The following is a 27,932-nucleotide window of genomic DNA, read 5'->3' as shown; positions in this document are numbered from 1 at the left end:
TTGTGTTCCCATCCTAATATCCCTTCTCAAACCCCTCTTGAATCATTCAACAAACAAACTATCTGACTGACTTGGTGGCCATTTTAGACCACTAGACCACTATACGCTTGTTTAGGCTGTTATTTGCTGTTAAGCAGAGACGTTAACTAGCCATTCAAAGGGCTATTTAAATTCATTACTTTTACATTTTGTCACAGAAATATGTTTTATCTGTATAGTAGATGATTGGATGAATAATTTGTGAGGATAATTGTTTTGTTTTTCAAGTGCAGTTAAGCTCACAAAGGTAGCTTGCTATTCAAATGCCAAAGGCAAAATTCACAATAGGGCAGTAATGCTTAAATTAAACGCATTTGTTTGGTGCTTTGTGGCATTTGAATGGCAAGCTTTACCAGTTTATTACAGTGGCACATGTCAAGACTGTATGTTAGACATGTACAAGACATTCTAGCACGGGTGGCATACAACCACGTACAACAAGCACTGATGGATTATTTACGTCTGGAGAGACAGGAAAACACAGTTTGGAGAAATGGAAACATACACTAGATGTATAAAATTGTTTACATGCATTTAAGAAAGTTATTGGTTATTGGTAAAAGCAGCATTGGAAGATCATTCATTTTCTACAGGGAGTTGCTTTTTGGGGATTGTCTTTATATTTTTTGTCTTTTTTTTGTATTTTTGCATCTTATGTGAGCATTGTTTAAGTTATTTCTATAGCGTTTGAAGGCTCCCGGGAAGCATGTGGAGCTTGAAGCGTTTACAGGCACCTGTGTTTCATCTAAAGCAGAACATAAAATTCAAATAAAAAGAAAACTATACAGTGCCGGGCTGGATCATGTATATATACCCCTTATCTGCATTTCTGGAAAGTCCTTAAAACATTCATCCTAGGCCTGAAACATTCCCCACGTAAACACATGCAAATGCTTACAAACCAATTTCATTTTAAAATGTACCAAAATGCAATGCATAGCAAAAGCATGCACCGCATTTTCAAATATGGCAGGTTTTAATGTAAACGCTCAACTTCTACATACAGTTTTGCTTTAATCAGTTAACATGATGGCAGAGAAACCATCTTTTAGCTGTTGATCAATATGACACTTCCAGTGTAATTATAGTAGACATTTAATGGTACCTCTGTTGCCCCCTTAAGTACAAAGGTTATCACCACAACAATATATGCTACCAAGCTCTTCCAGTGCGCCTATATAGTTGTGCCGAGAATGTTTTTGGCCTTCCAGTGCTCTCACATCCTGCTCTTTATTTTCTTTAGTAGGACTGGTTAATAATCTGAGTCTGTTAGCTGCTTGGGTTTGTGGTAAACATATTCTAATTCCGAGAGGCACCCGTGGTTTACGTGAAAATTGTTTTCTTTGTTTGCGCGTCTGTTATTCTTCCGCAAAGGCATTTGTATCGTCGCTAACGGGAACGTTTGGAATGCACTGTGAAGGTGTGTAAAGTTGCACTGGAAAAGTTCGCGCAAACATTACGTGACGTGGATTTTGTGCTGTCAAGCATTAAACGGATTGGCAGTTTGTGAACAAGGCAGTGTGCGTATGTAGATAAGTTAGAGCAGAATGGAGGCACACCACTGTACCATCAATCATTTTTTTTCTAGCAGAGGTTGTATGATCCAGCCGGCATCTTATATGTTTCCTCAAGCACAATCTAAAATATATTTTATATATGTAGCATTTTTTTTATAAGATAGAGAGAATAAAACTGTCCGTTGTTATGACTTCCTTTCAATCTGTTATATGTACGTATGCATGTATACATATACACGTGTGCTCATATATGTACACATACATTCTTATCCTCATGCCTTTGGTGTCGGTTTGCTGTCTGCTTTGGAAGCAGGTAGGCCATTTTCCGTGTTGTCGTTCCCTGTAGAGCTCACAAGGCACTCTTTACTAGAAAATAGATATAAAAAGAAAGAAACAAGAGTGAGCAAAGAGAAAAGAGATTTAAAATACAACGTATCAAAACACATGTGACAACTTTTATTTGTTGGCTAGTTATATGAAAATGGTATAACCAGAAGTTTTGAAAAGCAACAGTCTACGCAACCTTAATCGTGCCTGTGAAACAATTTAAGAAGGTGTGCCTCAGTGTTGCCAGATGTACGATAAGTATAGTATTTGTACCATAATTTTGACCTCTGAACGATGTTCGATCAATAATGAAAAAAAAATCCCATAATGTACGATAATTTACATTTTATGACACTTCAAATGGTCGTTGCAATCATAGGGCTTCTGTACTTATTAATCTATCTGTTGATCCTAGGTCTACCATCATAATTGTGAGGAAAATGCAAATGCGTGTAACGAATGTCTTCTATCCCTTGGTTTTGGCTAGAAGGGATACAGCAATGGCCTAAATCTCTAGGTTTGGGGTAGGATTACGATAAAACTGCGTTTATTTGGCGAGATTTCGTGATTTCGGCACTTTCCGTATCCCTTCTTGCCACAACTTCATCTCTTCTTAAGTTATGTCTTCTCGGCCAATCATCGTTGAGAATGACTCTCTTTTTTCCCAGTTGTTTTGGCTCTCCGAATCCGACTAAGGTACACTCATTTATCTACTGATAAAATCTACAGGCTATCAAAAGTTGTTTATCTAAAATAGCTAAATTCTGCACATTTGACTTGTGTACGATAATTTTCTTCCAAATACCATAATTTTGAGGTTCTGGTACAAAACTTGAACATTTCCAATCTGGCAACACTGGTGTGCCTCCACAAATTCAAAATCTGCTTGGGTACTCGATTTTAGCACTCGATTTTAGAAATATCTGTCTTTTTCCATTCAAGTACGTAGTTAGGACTTAAGTCTTGCATAAAAAAAACACCTGCTCAGAGGCGTTGCAAAAATGGGCGCCTAGTGGCGCGACTCTCCTAAAGGGACTTATTTCCAGTATGATATTCATTTTTGGAGCTATTTACAATTTAGCAAATGATATCCAGAAAAACAAGGAGGTTAGTAAACAACAGTTTAAATTTTAGGTGAACTGTCCCTTTAAATTCTGGTAAGCAGTCTGGGGATGTAAAACTTGCTGTGCAAGGGTTTGACCCTTATCAGATTGAAAATTCATCAGAAATTATGCATTCTTATTGACATTTACTCAAAATGACAGAATGACATTTATTGGCATTTAATGTGCTGTCACTTGGGTTTTATAACAGTCCTCCTGTCAAAGTCACCGGACAAGCACCAGGCTGTAGCAGATCTGTTCTGTTAGTGCACACATCATTGTTTGTGAACAGAATGAAATATGACATATGTTGTACTCTGTTGGAAACCATTATCTGGCTTTCTGTACATTGACATGCAATTTTGTCATGCACAGATGCATTATTATGATATAAAATGTAATATTATATGTATGAAAAGTGACATAATCACCGGACAGCTTCTATTAAACATGTACCACTTTTCATTTTAAGGGAAAGCACATAAAATCAGAAAAATCCCTTGTACCTCCTACTGCAGGGGTAGGCAACATCGATCCTGGAGTGCCAATGTCCTGCAGATTTTAGTTCCAACCCTGATAAAACCTTACCTACGGGTATTTTCAAGTGACTCTTTAGACCTTAATTAGCTATTTCAGGTGTGCTTGATTAGAGCTGGAGCTAAGCTCTGCTGGACATCGGCACTCCAGGAACAACTTTGCCTACCCCCTGTCCTATGATATTACGCAGTGCCCCGAAAATAGTCCTCTGCTATTGAAAGTTACTACTGTTTTCGTGCACTGTGTAATATCCTTGCGCCTCCTGCACCCATGGTACGGCAGCAAAGTCCTTGATTATTACGCCAGTTTTAGAGTATAGTTCCTAGCCATATCGCCCTAGAAAATTAAAACTTTAAATTTTCTGTCACTCTTAGTACACAATGTAACTACAGAAGAGTCAAGTTTTAAATAGGAAAAATATCAAAACTCTTTGGTTATTTTTGAGCGTGATGCTAATGGTCTAATCAGATTCAATGGATTATGCTAAGCTATGCTAAAAGTGGTACAGCAGACCCGGAGATCAGCTGAATGGATTCCAAAATGGTAAAAATCAAATGTTTAACTCTAGGGGAGCTGGAAAATTAGCATATTTTCGAAAAAAGTAGTGTCCCTTTAACAAACTGAGCAGTCTGTGTTGTTGGAAACCATACCATAGAGAGAAAGACATAAACGTTTCCAACAATACTGACAATATTTGCTTTTTCTAGTAAACACTTTTAGACTTCAAAATTCATAAGTTTTGTTCATCTGTGAAGATTAATTTGTTGGACAAAACGTGTTAGTGTCATAAACTTTTGTTAAACACAGAGGTTATTTTTTGCAATAATCCAAAAGTCTATTGGAAAAATTAATCGTTTTTTTTTTGTGAGGGAACCAGTGTCCTGCTAACTTCCGGGGTTGGCCTACAAATACTGTATATCCCTGCAGCTTCACTAAAAGTGAAGCCAAAACATATAAAAATGGCAGCTAATATCTTGCGTCAATGACGTAATTTGGAGCCATGAGTCTGTGCAGTAGCGATCATGAGGAGGAGCCACAGTATCAAGGCCACGCCCATTTCCCTATTCAAGCCATCACACTCAATTTGAATAGCATCTAATGTAGGGTGGCCATTCGTGCCATTTTTTGCCAGACGCATCTTGGCCAGGATTTCAATCATTATGGTCTTTAAGTTTGGCTCACATCCTATTCATTTATGAAAGTGCAGGGTTAATGACCTATACCGCAGTCAGCCATTAGGGGTAATTGAAATGATTTGGCTTTCACTCAGGACGTGTGTTACACACATCAGTGTGACTTACTTCTTTTCCTGGACCTTGCTGAGAACAGTCTGGACTACAGCTTTTATCACCATGATGAGGATGATCAGACCTATGACGCCCCCCAACACGGACACAATGATGAGCGTCAGCGTGTTGTCCACCACTTTCACTGCAAAGACAAAACAACATAGCAGGACAAAGAATACGTCAGTTTGCCACAGATGGTCATTACTTATGTGTTGGGTCTTAAGTTTGCATCTTCGGTTGCATTTTTTTTTTTTATATTAGATTCTTATATCAAGTTATCACGTTTATCTTTACTTATAAGATCTTGCTTATAAGGTTCAGCTTTGATCCAGGAAAAGTTTTACAAGGACTAAAGATAAGTGTCCCATATGCATCAGACATTCAGCCAATGGTCTATGGCAGGGTTCCCCAAATCTTACCCTGGAGGGCCGGAGCACTACAGAGTTTAGCTCCATCTCTAATCAAACTTACCCACCTGTGATTTTCTAGTGATCATGAAGACCTTGATTAGGTTGATCAGGTGTGTTTGATCAGGGTTGGTGCTAAACTCTGCAGTGCACCGGCCCTCCAGGGTAAGATTTGGGGAACCCTGGTCTATGGACAAGGCTGGGACTACTTGTAAATAGACACTCACGTTCTTCTACTACATAAAGAGTGTAGGTGGCGCTGTGGTTGCGGTCCTTTTCCTTATAGTTACGGGCGAAGCAGATGTATTCTCCCTGGTCCTCAAAAGTGACGTTGTGCAGCAGGATAGAAATGTTGTTTTGCTTACTGGAGCCAACAAACTCAACCCGCATATGATAGATCATGACGCGAGGTTCCACCCCTTCAGATGTGATGGTTGCCTCACAAAGCTGATGAGAAAAACAGCATCACTAGGGTTACAGTTATCCCAAAATGTATCTGGACAAGCTGCACTTAAGAACTGTGCCGTGTGACCCTGTCTGTAAAATCCAATAATGGGATTTGGAGCTAGAAGACAACTTTAACATTTTATTTTAGTACGTTTTGTGATTTTCTTTAAGAATAATGCTAAATCGGTGAGTTTCATTTTCAAAAGAATAGACATTTATTATCAGACACAAAATATTAGAACTAACTGAGGTCTTTCCCTATCCAGCAGTTATAAGGCCTTGCTTCGCCTGCAATCCGTGAACTTTACTTTGATCTCAGCCACCGCTATCTCATGAGTATTCGTACATATTTTACAAGTTGGCTATTTTATTTTAATTCATATGACCATATTCGTAAGTTTTGGTACGATTTGCCTTGACCCCTGTTATGTTGGGGTTAGGGGTTCAGTTTCGTTGTTGTTTTTTTAATGAGAATCGTACGATTTTGCACGATTAACTTCTTATGAATTTATACAAATTAACCAACTCGTAAAATGTGTACGATTTCTGGTGAGATCAGGCTGTCTCAGAATATAACAAAGTGTTATACAATGCTGCCTTAACAAGGCATTCATTCTTTCTATCTATCAAAACCAGATGTGTGTCTCCACAAAACACATAATGGAAAAATAACTTGTACATACAGACGGTTATAATTTTTTTATATTTCGATTAATAAAATCTTCTTCAGCTTCCAAAACAAAAGACTTTTTCTCATGATTATGAGCCGCATCTTACTGGTTTAAAATATATGTTTGAGTATTGACGATTACGTAAATTAAATTCTGGGATTACCTTAACCATTGTTCCGTTGTCTTTAAACTGCCAGTTAAAATAAAGATTTTTAATCCCAATGCAACTTGAGTAAGTGCAGGGTAGGAGGACTGAACTTCCATTCAAAACCTCCACGAAATGAACTTTTCCTGTAGTCACCTCCAACGCCTGGGCATACCACACTCCTAAAAGACAGAGATAGAGATGATCGTCAGTAAGGCACAGCAAAAATCAGAGAGAGAGAGAGAGAGAGAGAGAGGGAGAGACAATGGTGACTCAATACATTTCCAACAATTGTTAAATTGCTTAGCATCTTAGCTGTTGATTTTTCATTTAAGGGCCCATATTATGCAAAATCCACTTTTATGAGGTGTTTGGACATAAATGTGTGTTGGCAGTGTATGAACACTATCACCATACAATAAAAAATATCAACATTCTCCTTTTTTAATCCCCTTTAAACCAAAGCAGTCTCATTAGAAATGTTTTGATTCTCTTGTTAATGTGATGTCACAAAAACTAACACTTCACCCACCACAACTGACTGGCTTTATTTTACTCAATTTTACTTAATTTTTTTAAACTGAAAGCAGTAGCTCATTGGCATCTAAAGGTACACAGATGAAAACATCGCTTTTTTGCTCCCTCAAAAAATGGGCATATTAGACTTTTTATAATAAATGATATGTGGAGTATTAAATACATTCTAGGCACACCAGAGACTTATATAACATCTTGGGCATAATATGTGCCTTTTAAAGGGATAGTTCGGCCAAAAATGATATTAAACCCATGATTTACTCACACCCAAGCTGTCTGAGTTGCATATGTCTATCGTTTTTCAGACAAACACATTTTCGGATATTTTAGAAAATGTTTTAGATCTTTCATTTGATTAAATGTAATGTTACGGGGTCCACCCATAGTCCACGACCTTCAAGTCCAAAAAAAGTGTGACCATCCTTCACAAATTAAATCCAAACGGCTCCAGGATGATAAACAAAGGTCTTCTGAGGGTAATCCGCGCGGTGTTGCTGTAGAAATATCCATATTTAAAACTTTATTAACGAAAATAAATACCTTCTGGTAGCGCCGCCATCTTAGACTCCTCTGTATTCAGGAGAGAGTATTAGCGTAGTGTACGCACTTTTCTTAGTGACGTATGACAAATTCGGAGGGTGGGGGCACAGAGCAGCAGCAGAGTAGCCTCCTTATGCTGCGCAAGCTCTCATCCTGAATGCGGACGCGACTATGATGGCGGCGCTACCGGAAGGTATTTATTTTCGTTAATAAAGTTTTAAATTTGGATATTTCTACAACAACACTGTGTAGATTACCCTCAGAAGACCTTTGTTTATCATCCTGGAGCCGTTTGGATTTAATTTGTGAAGGATGGACGCACTTTTTTTGGGGACCCCGTAACATTACATTTAATCAACTAATAGATCTAAAACATTTTCTAAAATATCCGAAAATGTGTTTGTCTGAAAAACGATGGACATATGCAACTCGGACAGCTTGGGGTGAGTAAATCATAGGTTTAATATCATTTTTGGCCGAACTATCCCTTTAAAGCTGACAATCGGCTAGCATTGTCAACCCAGTTGTAGTGGTTAGTCTGTAAGGCCGCATAGATGTAAAGGCAGAAGCTATGACAGAAACAAGTAAGATGATAGAGGCAGCTTGTGTTTTTGAAATAAGTGATAATGTGTCAACCCAATGGTCAAAAATTGCATGCCAAACAAACAGTGTGTGTGTGTGTGTAGAGAGAAAGACATTTACAGAGATATGTTTTCTCACCCCTGCTCCAGTATTCTCAGCATGTGTCTGAGTGAGGGCCATGCAACCCCATATGCAACAGTCACTATTTTTAAATGCACCCATACCATCTCAATATTTAATTTCACTGTGTGTGTGTGTGTGTGGGGGGGGGGGGGGGTGTTGGCATATGTGGTTTACAGGGATGAATAGTGTATAATGACATGTTGATGCTATAAACATGGTTTACTGGAACACAGGAAGTGACTGAACAGCTAAAAACATACTAAATGGTATTTTTTCATAGATTAAAGACAACAGGTTTTTGCTACCCAGTCTCATGTAGATACGTATAAATAGCACAAAGTGTGAAAATCGTGCAATACATACACCAAATTTCACTTTGGCGTGCATATGATACACCAGTCCTTCCCTATCACTTAAACAGCGCATCTTTTTTTGTTGTTTTATTTATTGGTTTCTCATTTTTTTTCTGTTTATTAAACCATTTTTGCTTGGGTTTAGGGTTAGATTTGAGATTTGCTTAATGAGGTTATTTAATATACAGGTTTCTCCATGTTTTTCCATGTTATGATGATGTAATTTTTATGTAGAAAAAGTTGTTCTAACCCTAAACCCAAGTGAAAATGGCAAAAAATAGCGTGTGTGAAAAATGCCTGTGGAGGACTATGCATGGCATGTCAGGCAGGTTAACCAACAGTACTGTATTTGTGACACTGTTTGAGAAAACCTACACTGTAAAAAAAATCCGTAGAAATTACAATGTTATTGCAGCTGGGTTGCCGGAAATTTACCGTAGATTTACGTTTATGTTATTTACTAGCAAGAGTTTGTTCAAAGTAAAATAAATTTTAAATATTAACAAGTCTTTATCTTTACAGAATAAAACTATACAATAACAGCCTCATGCAAAGCATTCTGGGAACCAGAAATCATCATCAACCTTTTTCTGTTTTTGCCTCAGATTTTGTTTTCCAGAATGTTTTGCTTGATACTGTCTTTTTTAGTTTTACTCTGTAAAGACAAAGACTTGTAAATGTTTAATGTTCATTTAACTTTGAACAAACTCTTGCCAGTAAATAACATAAATGTAAATCTATGGTAAATTACCGGCAACCCAGCTGCAATTTCTACAGAATATTTTTACAGTGTAGCTAAAGTAATTTTGAGAGATTTAACATAAAATCATCCTACATAATGTAAAGAACATTCTGGAAAATATAACTGATATCTTTAATATTGACTGGGTATAAGATGCTGTGGGTGATGACAACACACATTAGCTGATGCTGTAGTAGATGATTACAGTAGATGATGCTGTAAAAGATGACTGCTGGCTCTTAAGATGCAGATACCATAAGCCTTCAGCAAAGTCATGTGTCTCTCTGTATTGATCCCTATAGCTTCTCTTAAATATAGATGGACAACCATTATGGTTCTTATTCATCAGTGATGCCACTCTAATGCAAAGAGATCATTTCATGGCCTCACATCACATACATACATAAACGGATTGCATAAGATGCTGTCAGTCAGAGAGATGATGGGGTCTTTTTTTCTGTTGTTCTCTTTCTTTCTCTTCCCTTTTGTCAGTCACCACTTTTCAAGTAATTATTTTCCCTGCAGCTCATCATACTTTTTACATATGTGTGGTATTTTACCTTTTTTTACCCTGATGTCCTCTCGTAATGTTACTACGTTGCTATTCAAGTATGTAAACATACAGTACATGACGTGGTTTTTTCTTTGACTATGTGTTTCTGCTTTTTCCGAGCAGAAGACAGAGGACTGCTGTATACTCTAAGTGCATGTCTGATCTGCAATCCGGCAAATTGTTTTAGTGCTTCCCTATACCACTCTGTTATGGAAAACAATGAATGACTAAACAGTCCAGTGATTTTGGTAATTAGTCTAACCACAGCACATCTCACCACTAGAAAAACTCACATTCAGCAAAATGGATCAGCTTGTGTTCAAACGTGAAAATACAAACAGAATAAAGACAATATCGACAATATATTCTTCATGTTTTTTATGCTAAAAGATCACTGACATATACAGTACTGTGCAAAAGTCTTAGTCCACCACCAGCAGCTTTGTTGTTTAAGCAAAGTTTAAATCTCCGTACGTATTTATTTTTCACTCTTTTTATTCAGATACAAACAAAAAATACAGAAATGTGTGTTCCTTGGGACCCACAACCTTTTCCAATGCTCTGCCACTTAGCTACAGAAACACAAGATGTCAAGTTATTTTATTATCTTTTTGGTAGTTGTGTAAAATGAAAATGTTTATTGGGAAAAAAAGTAATTAATGTTTTAAGACTACATGAGTTTGGAAAAGAAGGACAGAATGTGTGAGTGATTCAGTGTGTGTCTAATCTACAAGCAGTTTTAATTAAACTTTAACCTCGTGGTCTCTTCGTCCCATTTCATCAACGTCTCTGCCATTGTGTTTAGATAAATTCCTCAAGTGAGTTGTTAAATCCTACAATGTTTCATTCTATTACTGTACAATTTAATTGAATCTGATTTTAAACATACCCCTCTCTCTCCCTCTCTCTCAACAGTAAATTCTCATCAGTCCATGTTGTTTATTGCTTTTGTCTGCGGGCAGTTGGCCTCAGCTGTCCTTGGGGTGCTATTTCATTTAGAAAATCCTCTGTGTCTATACACTTTGACCCTTTGAGGAGGTTTGACATTCATTTCGGTTTTTCATAATGACATGATCAACACCAAAGAAATGAAGAGAGTTATGGTCTCCACTGTCAAAAAGAATGGAAATAAAGGTCTTCAAAAAAGTAAATCATTAAAATATCTGGGATGTTGAATGGTACAGTACATCTACCTTGTGTTTGTGTGTGTACGCAACAATAGTTGGTCTTCTTTTCGTAAAGTGTTACCGTTTTGTCTTGTTTTCCAGTATAAAGTATTCTAGATCAAATTTGATAGAGAGATAAATGTAAAGATATCCTTTACATTTATCAGAAGATGTTTATTAAGAGCAATTATGTGACCCTGGACCATAAAACCGCATGGGTACAGTATATTTGTAAATACATTGTATTTTTATGCAAAAAATCATTAAAGGTCATGTTCCATGAAGATATTTTGTAAATGTCCTAGCGTAAATTTCTAAAATTTTATTAGTAATATGTAGGGATGCACTGATAGGATTTTTTTAGGCTGATACCGATACCGATTTAAACAGACAACTTCTGGCCGATACCGATGCCGATATTAAAAATGTGTATACAATAATATACAGTTGGTCTATTAGCTAGTTTATTTCTGCATCAAATTATTTTTACTGAACATGGATTGGATATAATTAACATTCAACTGACCAACATAATAAGAGAGGCACAAATTAAGCTAAAAAAAATATAATAAGACAGCATGACAACCTTCAAAGGTGGTTTTTGCTATTATTCAGCATTTATTTTATTAACAACATTAACTTATTTTTTTTTACATATAATGGATTTCTTTATGCAGTTAATTAATAAACAATCGGTATCGGCCTTTCTCGTGCTATTGCCGATATGCCGATGATTTCAAATTCATCAAAAATCGGCCGATAAATATCGGCGGCCAATACATCGGTGCATCACTAGTAATATGTGTTTCTTCATTTAGACAACTGTACATTTTCTCAATATTTAGATTTTTTTGCACCCTCAGATTTAAGATTTTCAAATAGATCTCGGCCAAATATTGTCATTTCCTACAAACCATCCAACAATGAAATGCTTATTTATTCAGCTTTGACTCTGGTTTTGTGGTCCAGGATCACATATTGAATAGTTTATTTTCTTACCTACACTGTCAGAAAAATAAATAAAAAAATGGCCCCAAGCTGTCTATGGAGCAGTACCCTTTAAAGAGGTCCTAATATGTACAATAGTACCATAGGTACAGATATGTATACATTTGGTGTCAATTTTTAAAATACTAATATACACTCCTTCTTACCAATATGTACCTCTGAGGTACTAATATGAACTAGGTGGACAGGTGTACTTTTTGTAAGGGTAGGAGAGAGTGGGATAAGTTGTAACATGGGTAAGTTGTCAACCTCAAAAATCAAATAGCCACTTTGTTACGACTTCTTCAATAGTCAACTTTTCGTTCACATGTGGTCAAGATCGCTCTAATCTGACAATAGCACAATTTTCAAATTTTTTGGTTAGAAAGTAAAAAAAATGACACTTTACATTTTATGCAAAACGCTTAGGTTACTCACGTAACCCCGGTTCCCTGAAATAACGGGAACGAAGCATTGCGTCAGTTAGCTGACGCTATGGGGGAAACTCCTGTTTACTCCGTGACTGAAGCCTATTGGTTAACGTCTGTACAAAGTACAGACCAATGACGTTTGAACCCGCGCGCGGGAGGAACGCGTCCCTATATAAGCGCGGTTCAATCGTCAGGAGCTCATTATATTCGACTGAAGCGCGCAGCCGAATAACACTCGCTGCGTAGACGTTTGTAGCACGGCAAGAGACGCAATGCTTCGTTCCCGTTATTTCAGGGAACCGGGGTTACGTGAGTAACCTAAGCGTTCCCTTTCAATACGGTTCACTTCGCATTGCGTCAGTTAGCTGACGCTATGGGGGAACGTAATCCCATCACGCCGTGCATACACAACGTACTGAAGTGCCTTACCGGAGAGACACTGCGTGTGGCCCTATACCCGGCATATTCACAGCTTTAAAAGCAAATGTGTAAGCACCATATAAATTGTTGACGCGCACACGGTAGGGTTTTAAACGCACCGGGGGCACATAACATAGCACAAGACGGCGAGGTACCGAGCGCGCCGCGGCTGTGCGAGATAAGTAAATTCAGAGTCACGTTGGTGAGCTCGCTGAGCGCACCGTGGTGTACACATAAAACGCATGAGCGTGCATGATTGAGCCGAGAGAACCTGCGCTCGTAGGGCAGGGACGTCTAAGCTGTACAATCTGACAACGTAGACGGCGAAGACCAGCCGGCCGCGTAGCAGATATCAAATATAGATATAGATACCCCTGTAGACCAAGTTCATGAAGAAGCCAAACTCGAACAGAGTGGGCTCTATATAGGACATAGCTCATAGAGGGGCGTGAGCCAGTGCGATGGTTTCAACGATCCATCTAAATAACCACTGTTAGCAACAGACATACGTAGTGAGTGATCTGCGCAGCTCACGAACGGCCGATCTGACTATAATATGCGGCAGAACGGTTCGTAGCGTGGGATTATACAGATACCACAATAGTGTGAACCCAGGTGCACCCTCGAGCGCATCGGGATGCATATAGGTAGTATTATAGTGCACAGATCGGTGAGCTTTCCAAGCGCGCCGTAAATGTGTATTGACTATAAATTGCACGGGCACAGGTGAACACTTGAATACATCGTGAATGCATATAGATGAATCAGAGTGTTATAATGCACAGGCCGGCAAGATTCTCGAGCGCGCCGTCATGTGTTCTGATAATAAATTGTGCGCACACGGGTGAACTCTTCAGTGCACCGTGAATGCGTATAGATAAATCAGTGCACAGAACGCGCCGTGAATGTGTACAGATATGATTGATGAACGTAACGGTGGGCACCCAACGCACCGTGAACGTACACAGATGAACAACAATGTATGTGTCACAAATCATAACACAGCTGTGTATACAGGTGAGCTTTCCCAAGCGCATCTTATTGTATACCAAATGTTATAGCGTGTACATGTGAGCTTCTCTAAGCGCACGGTGGACGCATATAATTAAAAACCATATCGTGCATACAGGTGAGCTAATGGGCGCACCTTTAATGCAACAAACCTCAGTAGTGCGCGAAGCTGGGATGTCGAAGCTGTAAACTGACAACGTGGACGGCGGGGACCAGCCGGCCGTGTCACAATTGTCAATGAGAAACCTCTAAGACCATGCCCATGCTCTAAGACAAGTGAGCATAATTGTCACGGGAGGTGATAACGTCAACGATCCATAAATAGCCTGTATTGACAGGTTCTCTAGTGAGTGATCTGTGACGCAGATGAACAGCTGATCGTCTGATGTACGTCAGACGTATGTGTCATACAGGACCTTGGACAGTTCCAGAGCGCTGTGCCTCGGGCACCGTCCGCATCTGAGAAATGACAGGCTTATGAATAAAGTGAATGGCCAGCCGTAAAAGCATGGTTCGCTGTTACCGCCGCCGTCCGCATCTGAGAGATGACAGGCTTGTGAAGTAAATGAATGGTCGGTCGTAAAAGCGTGGTTCGCTGTTATCACGGCCACATAGATATAGGTAGGGGAGAGAGCCGCCGTGCCTCTGTAGTGAGGAGAAAAGTGTTCCACCGGCGATTCGCGGGGGGTTTTGACTTTCAAATGTCACTAGACAGAATGGATCAGACTTTGCATAAGGACGCCTCGTGAAAGGGGTCCTAGCAGCTTGTGTCAATGTGTCATAAGGCACGTAATGTAGGTCGTGTCCCACGGATGCCATCTCCGCACGCCCATCGTAATGGGTTAATATTGGTAGTTAAGCATGAGATGCGTATCACTCTGATTGAACATAGCTTATAAAGCGATGCAATGAGTTTATAAAGGAGATGACTCGTCAGCTTGTTCAGGGGGCGAGATCTCAGTCTGGTTCGGTAAATAATGAAACCACCGTAGATTGCCCGACCGCATTATCACAATAACACGGTCGAGAGTGCTGCAGTGCTAAATCATCCTCTTAATGTACCGTATTCACAGTACAAGGTGATTTATGAGACAAACGGCGTTCCACGCGCCGAAGGCTGATTGCCGTCGTAAAGCGTGTTCAACCCACAGCAAATGCTGGGCTAGCTCGTAATGACAGCACTTCATGCAGCCGTGTGTAACTTAAGCAAGCTTCCCGGCCGTCAGCTCGGGGCGGGACCTTTGCTTAGTCAAACTGAAGTGGACTTATGAACAGAATGCCACGATATTCAGCTTTCTGAGGCTCGTTAGAGGGGTACGTGTGCCCGTCTTAAACGAGATGCCGCGCGCGTCTGACTGTGCGCGCGCTTTAAGCTTTGAAACTTATTGTGGCGGGTAGCAAGCTCACTTGAGGTTGATATTACCCTTAATATCTCCGAGTATTGGAGCGGAGGTGTGAGCGTCTTCGGATCCGCTAATATAAATCAGCTATATGGCCGAAAAACGTCATAAACCGCTTGGCTGTAAGCCTTTGAGTGGCCGTCCGGAGAGGGCGCGATTCAAACGCTTGGAGCCATGCAAAAGTCTGAGGCTGTCCTTCCTCTAGGAAGAGAAAATAACAGCCGTAAGACCGTGCTCGTTTGCGCCATCAGCATCGTAGCGGAGAAACTGAGGTGGGCTGCGAGCGAATTTGGCAGAAAGGTGTTAGAGACACCGTACAGTCGTGGGGTGTCAATACACAGTATATGGCCAAACCGGGGTTTTTTCGGCTAGCGTCGATAGAATTATGGACAGCGGGCCGTGTGTGCGTATTACTGATTGCTTGTCAGTAAGGCGATAAAGTGTTTAGAGACACCGTACAACCGTGGGTGTCAAAACACAGTATAGTAAGCACGGAAATTACTCTTTTTAGAGGAATTAAATACCGTTCGCCACTATAGTGAGGTCGCATAGCCGACAGTATTACACAGTATGTTTGGATAAACAGCACACAGAAAACATTTCAGGGCAGTCCAGCCGAGGCGCGACATAACCCCTTTTCTCCCAGACAGTTTCGTTCTCTGTTGATGCAGCTGTGCTGCGGAGACCAGAGCTCAGCCGTTCAGGTGCACAAGCCTCAGTAGTGACGGTGACCGAACGGCTCACGGAGCAGGGTAGTATGTCTAGGTGGTTTAATGTCAGACTGAACCCATCACAGAGAGGAAGTCTGCCGTGAGGCCCGCGGTTTTGCCGTTTATTAAAAGGGCAGAAAAACCGGGTATATATATAAGAATGTACCAATATTCAGCGCACTGATATAGGACGGGACTGAATAAAGGGAGGTATTCGGGCCTCAGTATATTATAAACAAATTCGTTCTGCCTCTGATTCCGTCTAAACCAGAGAGAAATTACCAGGCAGACAAAGAATGAGCTATCTGAAGTGAGATCGGCTCAGGCCAGTAAAGCTCTATAATAAGTGTTTTAGCGCTCCAATAGAGGCGTGTCCGCCTTATCGAGCAGACGAATGAGATCGTGCCGCTCCAGGAGGGGAGGGGCATGAAGCTCTCTTATAATGAGTGTTCTTTGTGCTCCAATAGCGGCGAATCGGCCCTATCGAGCAGACGAATGAGATCGCGCCGCTCCAGGAGGGGAGGGGCATGAAGCTCTGTAATCGTTGAACACTGGACAGCTGCATTTAGAGGCAGCGAGCCGTAATACCGCGTGCTAGCTAAGCCGTTAAGAGACCTCACCACTGTGGGGAAAGGAGCGAGGGACTCCGCGAGCGTGGAGCACGAGTGGCTGTGCTATGACAGAGACAGGGGCAGACCGCCCGTGTTTGCTTGTCGTATGCATCTATCCAGGTCTACGGTTCCCCGCTTGTTCATCTCAACAAGAGAGGAACGGCAGAGGGGAGCAGCAACACAGACAGAACAGCCATGCGTCGTGACGGTATCACCCGATGCACTCGGGGGATTAATATATGTGCCAGAGATCTCGCCACTGAATGTAAGAGGAGTGAAGGGACTCTGTAAGCATGAACGGTTGCGGTGTGACAGAACACAGGGGGGGTTAGTCCGTGTGTGCTTGTCTATGCATCCATCTAGTCTCATGGCTCGCCGTGTGTTCATCCCGGCGAGAGAGGAACAGCAGGGGGAGCACGAAACATGGATAAGACAACCAAAGCATAAGCGCGGTCCCGGCGTGGGAGGTGCCAGACCGGTAACGCGCTCGGAGGAAATTCATAGCAGAGAGGCTCACCGAGCCGCTGTGCTGGACGCTATTACAACAGCGCCTGCTCTTTTAGCTTATAGCTTTATATTAAAAATATTGATCTTACCGGGCGGCCGCAGGGGAGACCTCGTCAGGCGTGTGTCCGCTGCACAGGGCTCGTACCACGGCAAGCGAAGGCTATCTTCGGTTCTCGGCCGGAAAGCGGCAGGGGAAGACGCTAGACCTGGACTCTGCTATCTTCGGTTCTCAGCCGGAAAACGGCAGGGGAAGACGCTAGGCCTGGACTCCGCTGCAGGGCTTTTGTCAACGGCGAGGTAAGGCTTCTTCTTTTTCTTCGGAGCAGCGAGAGGTTCGCGCTGAAGGAGAAAATAATGAGCTCCTGACGATTGAACCGCGCTTATATAGGGACGCGTTCCTCCCGCGCGCGGGTTCAAACGTCATTGGTCTGTACTTTGTACAGACGTTAACCAATAGGCTTCAGTCACGGAGTAAACAGGAGTTTCCCCCATAGCGTCAGCTAACTGACGCAATGCGAAGTGAACCGTATTGAAAGGGAACAACTTTGTTATGAATGTTAAAAATTATTATTTTGCACAAAACAGAAGAGACAATAACGTGTCTTTTATACTTTAGCTGACATACTATGTTGAGCTAACCCTCACATTTAGCCAACATTAGCAGACATTTTTTCGGGGGGCAAGTTGTCTTAATGACTTTGGGGCAAGTCGTCACATGCTTTTCACACTGAAAATAGTTAACCCCGGGTTATTCTAAACAGTAGTGATGTAGTACTCGAGTTTGGTCTCGGACTTGTTCCTTCAAAGATTCGGTCTTGACTCGGTCTCGGACCACAGACAAGTCCTCAAGACGTGCACATTTATATATATATATATATATATATATATATATATATATATATATATATATATATATATATATATATATATATATATATATATATATATATATATATATATATATATATATATATATATAATAAAATGCATTGTTGTCGGGCATTATTTGAAAATTACATCTCATGGTGCAATGCAAAGATATTGCCATCAGAGCCGTTTATTTATCTCTAGAAAAATATGCAGAAGATCTCCCAATCTGGCTTAGTCTGTAGGCCTAACTGTGATTATTAACTGGGGTGATATTGAATCATGAATATGAAAACTGACATGTTTTTATGGTCTTGGTCTCGAATCGGTCTCGACTCAGACTTGCTTCCTCAGAGACTCGGCCTTGACTCTATTTGAAAACCAACGGACTCGGTCTTGACCCTTCAAGGACTCGGTCTTGACTTAGGCATAGGCGGTCTCGTCCCCATCACTACTAAACAGTCTCTATTCAAAATTCTCTATTCAACAGTCTACAACTCCGTAATGAGATAAAATATAAAAATGTAATTAATGCAACTTATGTACCCGAGACTTCCTTCTTTCATTTGTTATGAGATTTCTACCATTGTGATGTATAAATCACCCAATTTAAGCTATATGAATTATTAAGACTATTCATTTTTGCAGTGCATCTTTCACCTTGTCCTTAAAGGTCCCTCAGCTGTCCTCGACCCATAATTCATTGCCTCCACACACTTAACCTCATATTGAAAAAGAACAGCTGTCACACTGGCCTACAAAAGCACATTCAATGCTTCATTCCCAGAGGAGCATTAACAGTCACCTGAAGAGAAATGAAAGTGTGACAGAAATGTGCCAGTGCGGAAGGGATTACTCTAGATTATATTTCTTTTATCTAATTCAGTTTTTTTCTGTTTGCATGTTGACAGAGTGAACTTGGATGTCTACAGAGAGAGAGGAGAAAGACCTAGTTGCTCTTTAACTGTGGAACAGAGGTCCCAGATCTCAACATGCCTACACTGTCTTTTTGTAATAGTCAAGGTCAAAACATACTTTGCATAAAGTCACGTGGGTTTTTCACATGATTCTAAACACTGCACGCCACAATGGATCTGTAGATCACTAGCATTACTCTTGCTTTTGCACATATTTAGGATTATGGAATTTATCAAACCCCTATAACCCCTTGTACGAACCCAGAGGAAATTGTATTTTCAGTGGTTGTTAGAGATTTCGTGGAGTTCTCAGCTGTGTTTCACTAAAATATCGATTAAGGTCGTGTTTACATTTCGGTTCCACTGATTCTTTTTTGTCCAAAAAAATGGTTCCCGGTTGGTTTAGCATCCACACAGGCATTTTCAACAGCAAACAAAACCTAAGGGCATAAGGATAAGGTCAACCTGATTGGTCAGCTTTTATGATGTGTATGATTTAATTTTGCAATGGATTTGGTAAGCCATCTGAAACAAGGGTGCTAGAATAAACACGCTCATTGTACAGTGGTGTGAAAAAAATTCTTATGTTATTGCATATTATCACACTTTAATGTTTCAGATCATCAAACAAATTAAAAAATTAGTCAAGGGTAACAAAATGAACACATGCAGTTTTTAAACTAATGTTTTTATTGTTAAGGTAAAAAAAAAACTACATGGGTCTGTGTTAAAAAGTGTTTGCCCCCTTGTTAAAGGTGCAGTGTGTAATTTTTTAAAGGATCTCTTGACAGAAATGCAAAATATTATTCAATACTATATTATCAGGGGTGTATAAAGACCTTTCATAATGAACCGTTATGTGTTTATTACCTTAGAATGAGACGTTTTTTATCTACATACACCGAGGGTCCCCTTACATGGAAGTTGCCATTTTGGCCCGCCATGTTTCTACGGAAGCAAAACATTTTTTTACTAAGTTGTCTCCGACGATGACATGTTTGTCTGGTGGTGGCTACCGTAGCCTCTCTATGTTTTTCAAAAGTTAGGGGTGAGCAGTGGACTGAGCCGTTGGTTGCAATTCGCAACCTCATCACTAGATGCCGCTAAAATGTACACACTGCACCTTTAAAACATTACTGAACTATGGTTTATAACATGTGCCATATTTTAATGATTTACTTTTTTGGAGCCCTTTATTTCCATTCTTTTTGAAAGTGGAGACCAAGAGCTATCTTTATTTGCTTTGGTGTTGATCATGTCATTATGAATAACCAAAATGAATTTCGATTAAATAGGACCCTCCTGACAAAGTGAAGTAGACCAAAATATCATCAAAAGCTACACATTATGTTCAGTTCCGAAGATATTCAGAAACAAATGAGAAAGAAAATAATTGATATCTTTCAGTCTGGAATAGGTTATAAAGCCATTTCTAAAGCTTAGGGACTTCAGCAAACCACAGTAAGAGCCACTGCTGCTGAGCAAAAGAACACAAAGGCTCGTCTCAGTTTTGCCGAAAACATCTTGATGATCCCCAAGACTTTTGGAAAAATACTCTGTGGACTGATGAGACAAAAGCTGAACTTTTAGGAAGGTGTGTGTCACATTACATCTGGTGTAAAAGTAGCACCGCATTTCAGAAAAAGGACATCATACCAACAGTAATTATATGATGGGGTAGTGTGATGGTCTGGGGCTGTTTTGCTGCTTCAGGACCTTGAAGACTTGCTGTGATAAAAGGAACCATGAATTCTGCTTTCTATCAAAAATCCTGAAGGTCAATGTCAAGCTAAAGCAAACTTTGGTTCTGCAGCAGGACAATGATCCAAAACACACCAGCAAGTGCACCACTGAATGGCTGAAGAAAAACAAAATGAAGACTTTGGAGTGCCCTTGTCAAAGTCCTGACCTCAATCCTATTAATATGCTGTGGCATGACCTTAAAAAGACGGGCCACGCTCGAAAACCCTCCAACGTGGCTGAATTATGACAATTCTGCAAAGATGAAGTAACCAAAATTCCTCCACAGCGCTGTAACAGATTCATTGCAAGTTATCGCAAATGCATGTTTGCAGTCGTTGCTACTAATGGTGGCCCACCAGTTATTAGGTTAAGGGGGCAAACACTTCACACAGAGCCATGAAGTTTTGGATTTTGTTATTCCTTAATAAAAAAAACTTAATTTAAAAACTGCATATTGTGTTCACTTGTGTTATCTTTGACTAATATTTACATTTGTTTGGTGATCTGAAACATTAAAGTGAGACAAATATGCAAAAACATAAGAAATCTGGAGGTGGGGCCAACACTTTTTCACACCACGGTATGCGTCTACATATGAGAACATTTTTATCAGCAGAAAACTCACAAAGAGCTTATAAATGTTTACAAGTGCAAAAACAGACCCAGGAATTCCTCTGTTACATGCGCAAACTAAGATATAATAAAGTGAAGGAATTTAATTCCTACACAGTAATGCTTTTATGTTTTTTTCTAAAAACCGATGCCTGGATTCAACACATCACACCTATATCAATATCTAAAAACAATTTAAATCAAGTTTAGTTTATAATTATGTGAATTTACATAAAAATTTGATATTTTTCAGGCAAGCCAATGGTGTAGTTGAGGATTTTAGTGGTAAACAGGTACAAAAGTACTTCAATTTTCTCAAAACACAGATTAATTGTATAGATGAGAAGTAAACAAACAACAACAACAACAACAACAAAGATATATTATGGGTATTATTGAAAATGTATATTTTTCTTACAATTATGCTTTCAATTTTGGGGTCATATAGACCCCAAGGGCCAGAAGTGTAAACAGAAAACGAGGAGCGTTTGAGGGTTAAACAACTTAAATTAATATGTCATTACAACTTTTTTAACTAGTTAGAAGTTGCTTAAAAGTGCAACAAGGACTTTTTAAAACTTTGAAACAGCTGCAACACTAGCATTGTGAAGCCAAACAACACTAATATATATTTTTTTTACTGCATTTATTACTTTTGTTCATTGCCGTTGTGTATTGTGGTTTCACAGAGACAACAATCACTTTCATGTGGCTCAGTGGAAATGCATTGATAGGTGTGAGTGCTGAAGAGCTTGCAGGAATTCAGGTTTAATCCTGTCCTGATACAAAGCATTATTCCTCAATTTCAGTTTTTTAGGTGTTGTGAAACACAGAAGCGTTTACACTTCCTTCTTTTAACAAACCCGTTTCTATCCAAGCTGACTTACAATGAGAATTTGCATCTTAAGTATCACTCAACCTCCGACCGGTGCTTTTGGAAGAAAAAATATTTAATAATTAATCATTCATCAAACCCCCATCTTTATTTCTGCTGACAGGACAGGAGTTCACTTTACCTCCAGACGAGGTCTGCTTGTGGGGAACATTTTTAATGGCAGGTCTTTAAACCATCTGGAGTTCTTGACTTGCCCTCCATCCAGCTGCCATTTACTTGCAAAGATAAGTGCCTAGCGGTTCGAGTCAGCTATTGTGGTGCCCTTGAGCAAGTCACCTTAGCCCAAATTGCTCCCCGGGTGCTGAAGTATAGCTGCCCACTGCTCTTGGTGTTTACAACTTGCGTGTGTTCACTACTCACTGGGATGGGTTAAATACAGAGGTCACATTTCGAGTATGTGTTGCATACTTGACAAGCATATCACACAGACACTGAGTGCATCCGCCAAGCAATTCAGCTCATTTAAAGTTAGGGTTACAAAACTTGCAAAAGGGTTGCAAAACTCATAAAAATTGATTAGCTTATGTAATATTTACTCTGAGCTCCTGAGGCTGACAATAAACTCTTTTATTTTTATTTTTAAGCACTGTTTATTTTAAAAGTTTTGTTTTTAAGAGTTTCGCGTCCTGTTATGTATACCCTGCATGAAGCTATTCTTTCATTTCATCCATTACTCTCATTAGCCCCCTTCCATCACTTCGGTTCCTCTCTGTATCTCCATTCACCGGATCTCCTTCCAATCCCCACTAATTCCCCATGAGAGACTGAAAGTGCAGTCTACAGGAAAAGAGGATGGAGACAGTGCTTACATTAATGCGTCAGCCCCTTTCTATACTTAATGTACCGACTGCAGGGTGAGGAAGACGTTGCTCTGATCATGTTTACCGCAAGCCACTTTGTCAAGTGGTTTGGGTCTTTTTGATGGATGATTTGCAAGCAGATACTGCAGTTTTAAGGATGAGGTTGTGAGTTAGGTCATGTCTGTGGTTTTGTGTTGAGATTCTGTACACAAAAGTTTGGTTATTTACCAAATTTTTACATTAATCATATTGTCGCTGTGTTTTGTCAGGTGTGATGTCATTAAATTACATTCATCATATGTAAAGGCTTAAGGGAATTCAGTTCTGCATTTAAACATGGTAACTTCTGGTAACACTTTACAATAAAGTTGGGTAAGAGATAACATAAAGCCAGCTGTAAAAACAAAAAAACAACACAGAGTCCAATGATGATGTACACTGTGGAAATGTTTCAGACTTAGGCTTTATACAATTACAAGCCAAGCCCTTGAAAGGGAAATCACATTAATCTGTCATAAATCTGATTCAGATATTAAATCTACAACACGCTCCTTCCATTCAGTAACACTCTTGAGAATAAAACTAATTAAGGAAAACAATCCTCCTCTTTCCTATTACTCTGTCTCTTATAAGTATCTCCAGTCTCTTTCTCTTTTTCAGGCCATCAATTTACAGGCAGCTAACATATCTCATTATCTCAGACAAGACAATCCCTTGACTATAAGTAAAGTTTTCTTGTTGAAATGTCAGAGCATACTGTAACACGACTGTAACAATTGTAAACTACGCTCATTGATATTGCTAAATGGGTCAACGTTTAGTTATGCCTTGAAAAAGGTTGCTTCCAATGATGTAATATAAAAAAACTCAAATTCTGGCATCATACCGGAGAGGGATTAGGTTAATCCAGGATTCGGACATTTATGTAGTTTTTACAAACAACCCTTACAAAGTAACAATAGATACTGATGTGCATCTTGAGACAAAACAATGGCACTGATATATGTTAAGATATGTCAATGCAAGAGGTTTTTAAATTAAGGCATCTCAAACATGCATTGCAGTCTGGGACTAGGGGAAATCCTGTCTGGGAAACCACTCCTTTATACTGCATTCGTGGTTTAAAAAAATGCTGATATTAAATACAATAACTGCAAAGCAGAAAAGAGACCAGACGAGATGAGAGAGCAAACTGTGAAGTATAATAATATCTGCGTACATTTCTGTAACAGAACACCATGTTCAGAAGAGTCCGTGACATCATGCAGCGTATCATAAACAAACTTCAGCACTCAAAGCTCTTACTGTTGAGTTAAATCAAATTCCCTCAGTCCAATGGAATCCATTTTGGCAAAGCCCTCTGATTGATCATACAAATGCTTATCTGTGTCATCTCAGAAAGACAAAAATCAACTCGAAAAGGCAATTCGTAGAAAATACTTTAATAAATTGCAAAAACTACCAAGTAATGAAATATATTTAACTCATTGCCAATGAAAGAAAATTATGGATGTTGCGGTCAGTTACTAGCACTCTCTGCCTAAAATGTATTTTGTTTTGCACTTTAAACATAATATTTTTGATAAAACTCAGGAATTATTAAAGGAATAGTCTACTCATTTTCAATATTAAAATATGTTATTACCTTAACTAAGAAGAGTTGATACATCCCTCTATCATCTTAGTGCGTGCACGTAAGCGCTGGGGCGCGCTGCGACACTTCGATAGCATTTAGCTTAGCCCCATTCATTCAATGGTACCACTCAGAGATAAAGTTAGAAGTGACCAAACACATCAACGTTTTTCCTATTTAAGACGAGTAGTTATACGAGCAAGTTTGGTGGTACAAAATAAAACGTAGCGCTTTTCTAAGCGGATTTAAAAAAAGGGAACTATATTGTATGGCGGAACAGTACTTTTGGGAGTACTTCAACTTGCCTGAAAAATCCGCTCCCCTTCTCCCTCTCATAATGGGAGAGGGAGGGTGTTACTGCGCCGAGTCGAAGTACTCCCAAAAGTGCTATTACGCCATACAATAAAGTTCCTCTATTAAATCCGCTTAGAAAAGCGCTACGTTTTATTTTGTACTGTACCACCAAACTTGCTCGTATAACTACTCGTCTTAAATAGGAAAAACGTTGATGTGTTTGGTCAAGCAAATTTCAATGACCTATTTTTTTCACATGCTTGCAGAGAATGGTTTACTAAAACTAAGTTACTGGGTTGATATTTTTTTGGTCGTCGTAGGCAATGTACTATAATTTCGTTTTGGGGTCAGAGTATCATATGAAGGTGTGAGGTCTATGTGTCCTAATCACTATGAGGTGTGAGAGATGAATGACGGTACATGAGATACCACAACTGCTCCTGGCACGATCTGCATGCCATGACATTACACACATATGTGCTCTTGGACTATTTATAGAGGCCTATTCATATCCACTCCACTATTTCAACCGAAGGTAGACTGTGTCCTCTTAATGCTTTTAATAAGTAGTATTAGTATTATATCAGCGCATAGTGCCCATTTGGTTCTATCCTCCTAAGACCAGGGTTTTGGTTTGCCTTTTTTCAGATTTCTACCAGCTATTTTGGGGTTAGGAAGAACCAATCCTGGACATCCAGGTCTTAGGAGGCTATTGAAATTTAGAACTCTTGATTGGGTCCAGTAACATTTCTACACTGTGTCTAGTTACATTTCTGAAAAAAAGTTGTTGTTTTTTCATCCCACGATTGCTGGGTTATAAAATACCTATGCTTGATTCAAGTTGATTCAGCCCAAAATGCTGGGTTGTTTGGTTGGGTCATACATTAACATTTTCTTATTTAACAGCTGGGATTGTCAATATTTGTAATGTATATTTTTAATGTAATTTTAAGACAAATGTGATTTGTAGTCATTGTATGTTAGCTGTGAGATCACCTACACTGCTAAATTACTCTTAAACGTGCCAAATGAAGAACAATGTTGGTTTGTTTTAACCCAAAGTTAAGTACAAACCCAACTTTTGGATCATATTAAATTAGGAAATGTCCATTTTTGACTCAACTATGTGTACAAAACAGCACAGCATTTAATTAATTTTTTTTAGTATGGCTATGCTGGTCCACCAGCATAAACCAGCATGGGAATCATTGGTCTAAACTGGTCTTTTCATCAGGGTCAATTATGAAATTGCAGTCAAACCTGTGTGACATCATTATCAACCACAACATTAAAACATATGGCACTATATCAATCCTCCCAGAATCCACTGGGATCTCGGTGGAGGATGCGAATTAACCCTCTGAGTTCAAACTAAAAAAACAGAAGAAAAAGGGGGAAATGGCCTAGTTTGACGGCCTCTATTTCACCTTCACCGGCAAAGAAAAGGGAGGGCGTCTTTCATGCTTGGAAGAAAAATGTCCACCTGCTCAAAAGAATTAATTCAATGGGAAAATTCAGCTAAGTGTTGAGCTCAGCATAGCTGGTGTGCCGTGTGACTGGAGAGCTGCACAGCCCAATATATCATACAGACACTCGAAGCACAAAACCACAGCAACCTGTACTTAAAGCAATCACAGAAATATTTCGACAAAGCAACATTCATTGCCATCATGACAGACTTCGATGCATGATGAATGTTCCTATTGCTCAGTGGTACAGCATTGCCATAACTCTATAAAGGTTGTGGGTTCAAATTGATGAAATGTATACCTTGTAATCCATCGTACGCATGAATGTAAGTGTAAATAAATGCATGTGTGTGTTATTGGATATGTAGATTGCAGAAAAGAGTTTATAAGTTTGGATATCAATAAATATAATTATAAAACTTTATGAAGACTCTATTTCAGATATTTGGTGGGACGTGTTCTCTTAAGGGTCTATATTGTTTACGGCCCAGCTTTTTAGAGCTTCATGAATGTAGTTGGGGGAGCAATTGAATATTGATTGATTAAAAGCTTTGCTTATTCATTTATTAATATCACATGTCACGCACCATTAATCTTTATCAGTATTTATCATCTATCTGATCAGTTCTGTAGATTTTCAATGCTACTACTGAATATTTTAGAGTAAGGGATTTGATACCACGAACTGACACATGGACTTTATTATCATTATTTATTTCTTTAACCAGAGGCAGGACATGATCCCTAATCTACCAAACTGTAGTCCCTCAAAACATGGACCTTAAACAAAGTGACCTCCTCGTACAACAACAAGTAAACCCTTCTTGGACCCCTCGGATTGTGCAAGCACTGCAAGAACTGCAGCATTTTGGCACCCATTTAAAGGGTAAGACGTGGAGTAAACATCTAGAGGTACAAGAGGCAATAAGGGGGAAACTCAAAACTGCTTACCGATCAAAAGTGTGACGACCAGACCTGCATGTAATGTGTCCCCGGACCTCGCACACCTGTGCTGGGATGATCTTCTACCTTGTTGCAACTCCATGTCTGCTCACTTGACCACTTGACCGTCTGGTTGCTGGCTGGGTGAATATGTGTCCTGGGTGGGATGGGTGTGAGGGAGGGGTGTTCCAAAATCAAAACACACCAAAATTGTCTCCAAAGAGTGCCTGCTGGTCTCCTCTGCAGTGTGTCCCAGTGAGGGAGCACCTCCTCCGTCGTTTTTCTCGTGATTTGTGGCTCGCACTTGCCGGCAGTGGCTCGCTGACGGTCTGTGTCACTCAGTGTGTGTGCAGACGCAGAAAACGCTGCATTTATTTAGCAGCAGCCGTAGAGCTCCTCTTCAAGTCCAGGGCAGAGGCTGTCGGTCTTACCCCTGATTAGGTGCCGCATGCTGGGATGAGTGGACAGAGGAGGGGTGGAGAGGAGGGGTGCCGTGTGTGTCGGCAGCCGGCGCAGGAGAGAATGAACCACTGCAGAGGCACGGGACGAGCGAGAAGAGAGAGAGAACGACTGAGGGAGAAAATAAGGGAGGGCAGGAGCGTGTG

At 39.9% G+C, this 27,932-nt stretch overlaps 1 protein-coding gene across 1 annotated transcript; it reads right to left on the bottom strand.

The window, feature by feature from the left end:
* Positions 1 to 559: 559 nt before the first annotated feature.
* On the bottom strand, positions 560 to 27,932 carry scn4ba (sodium channel, voltage-gated, type IV, beta a). The gene is made up of 5 exons (XM_065281557.2): positions 27,337 to 27,932; positions 6,501 to 6,664; positions 5,447 to 5,666; positions 4,825 to 4,954; positions 560 to 1,922 (listed from the first exon to the last, which is right to left on the bottom strand). Exons 1-5 carry the CDS (start codon positions 27,428 to 27,430, stop codon positions 1,829 to 1,831), a joined length of 702 nt encoding a protein of 233 aa, XP_065137629.1. The 5' UTR covers positions 27,431 to 27,932; the 3' UTR covers positions 560 to 1,828.

Source organism: Paramisgurnus dabryanus, chromosome 8 (assembly GCF_030506205.2).
Source record: "Paramisgurnus dabryanus chromosome 8, PD_genome_1.1, whole genome shotgun sequence".
NCBI lineage: Eukaryota > Metazoa > Chordata > Actinopteri > Cypriniformes > Cobitidae > Paramisgurnus > Paramisgurnus dabryanus.
Note: the sequence above shows the minus strand (reverse complement) of the source record. Positions and strands in the feature narration are given on the sequence as shown.

Bases quoted from the DNA above. Each gene is read 5' to 3' on its own strand.
- scn4ba (XM_065281557.2), bottom strand. From the start codon at position 27,430: ATGGAGTTGCAACAAGGTAGAAGATCATCCCAGCACAGGTGTGCGAGG. The intron at 6,665-27,336 runs GTAAGCAGTTTT...TCTGTCTTTTAG, and splicing joins GGTCGTCACACTTTTGATCG to GAGTGTGGTATGCCCAGGCG. The intron at 5,667-6,500 runs GTAATCCCAGAA...TTTTCTCATCAG, and splicing joins ACAACGGAACAATGGTTAAG to CTTTGTGAGGCAACCATCAC.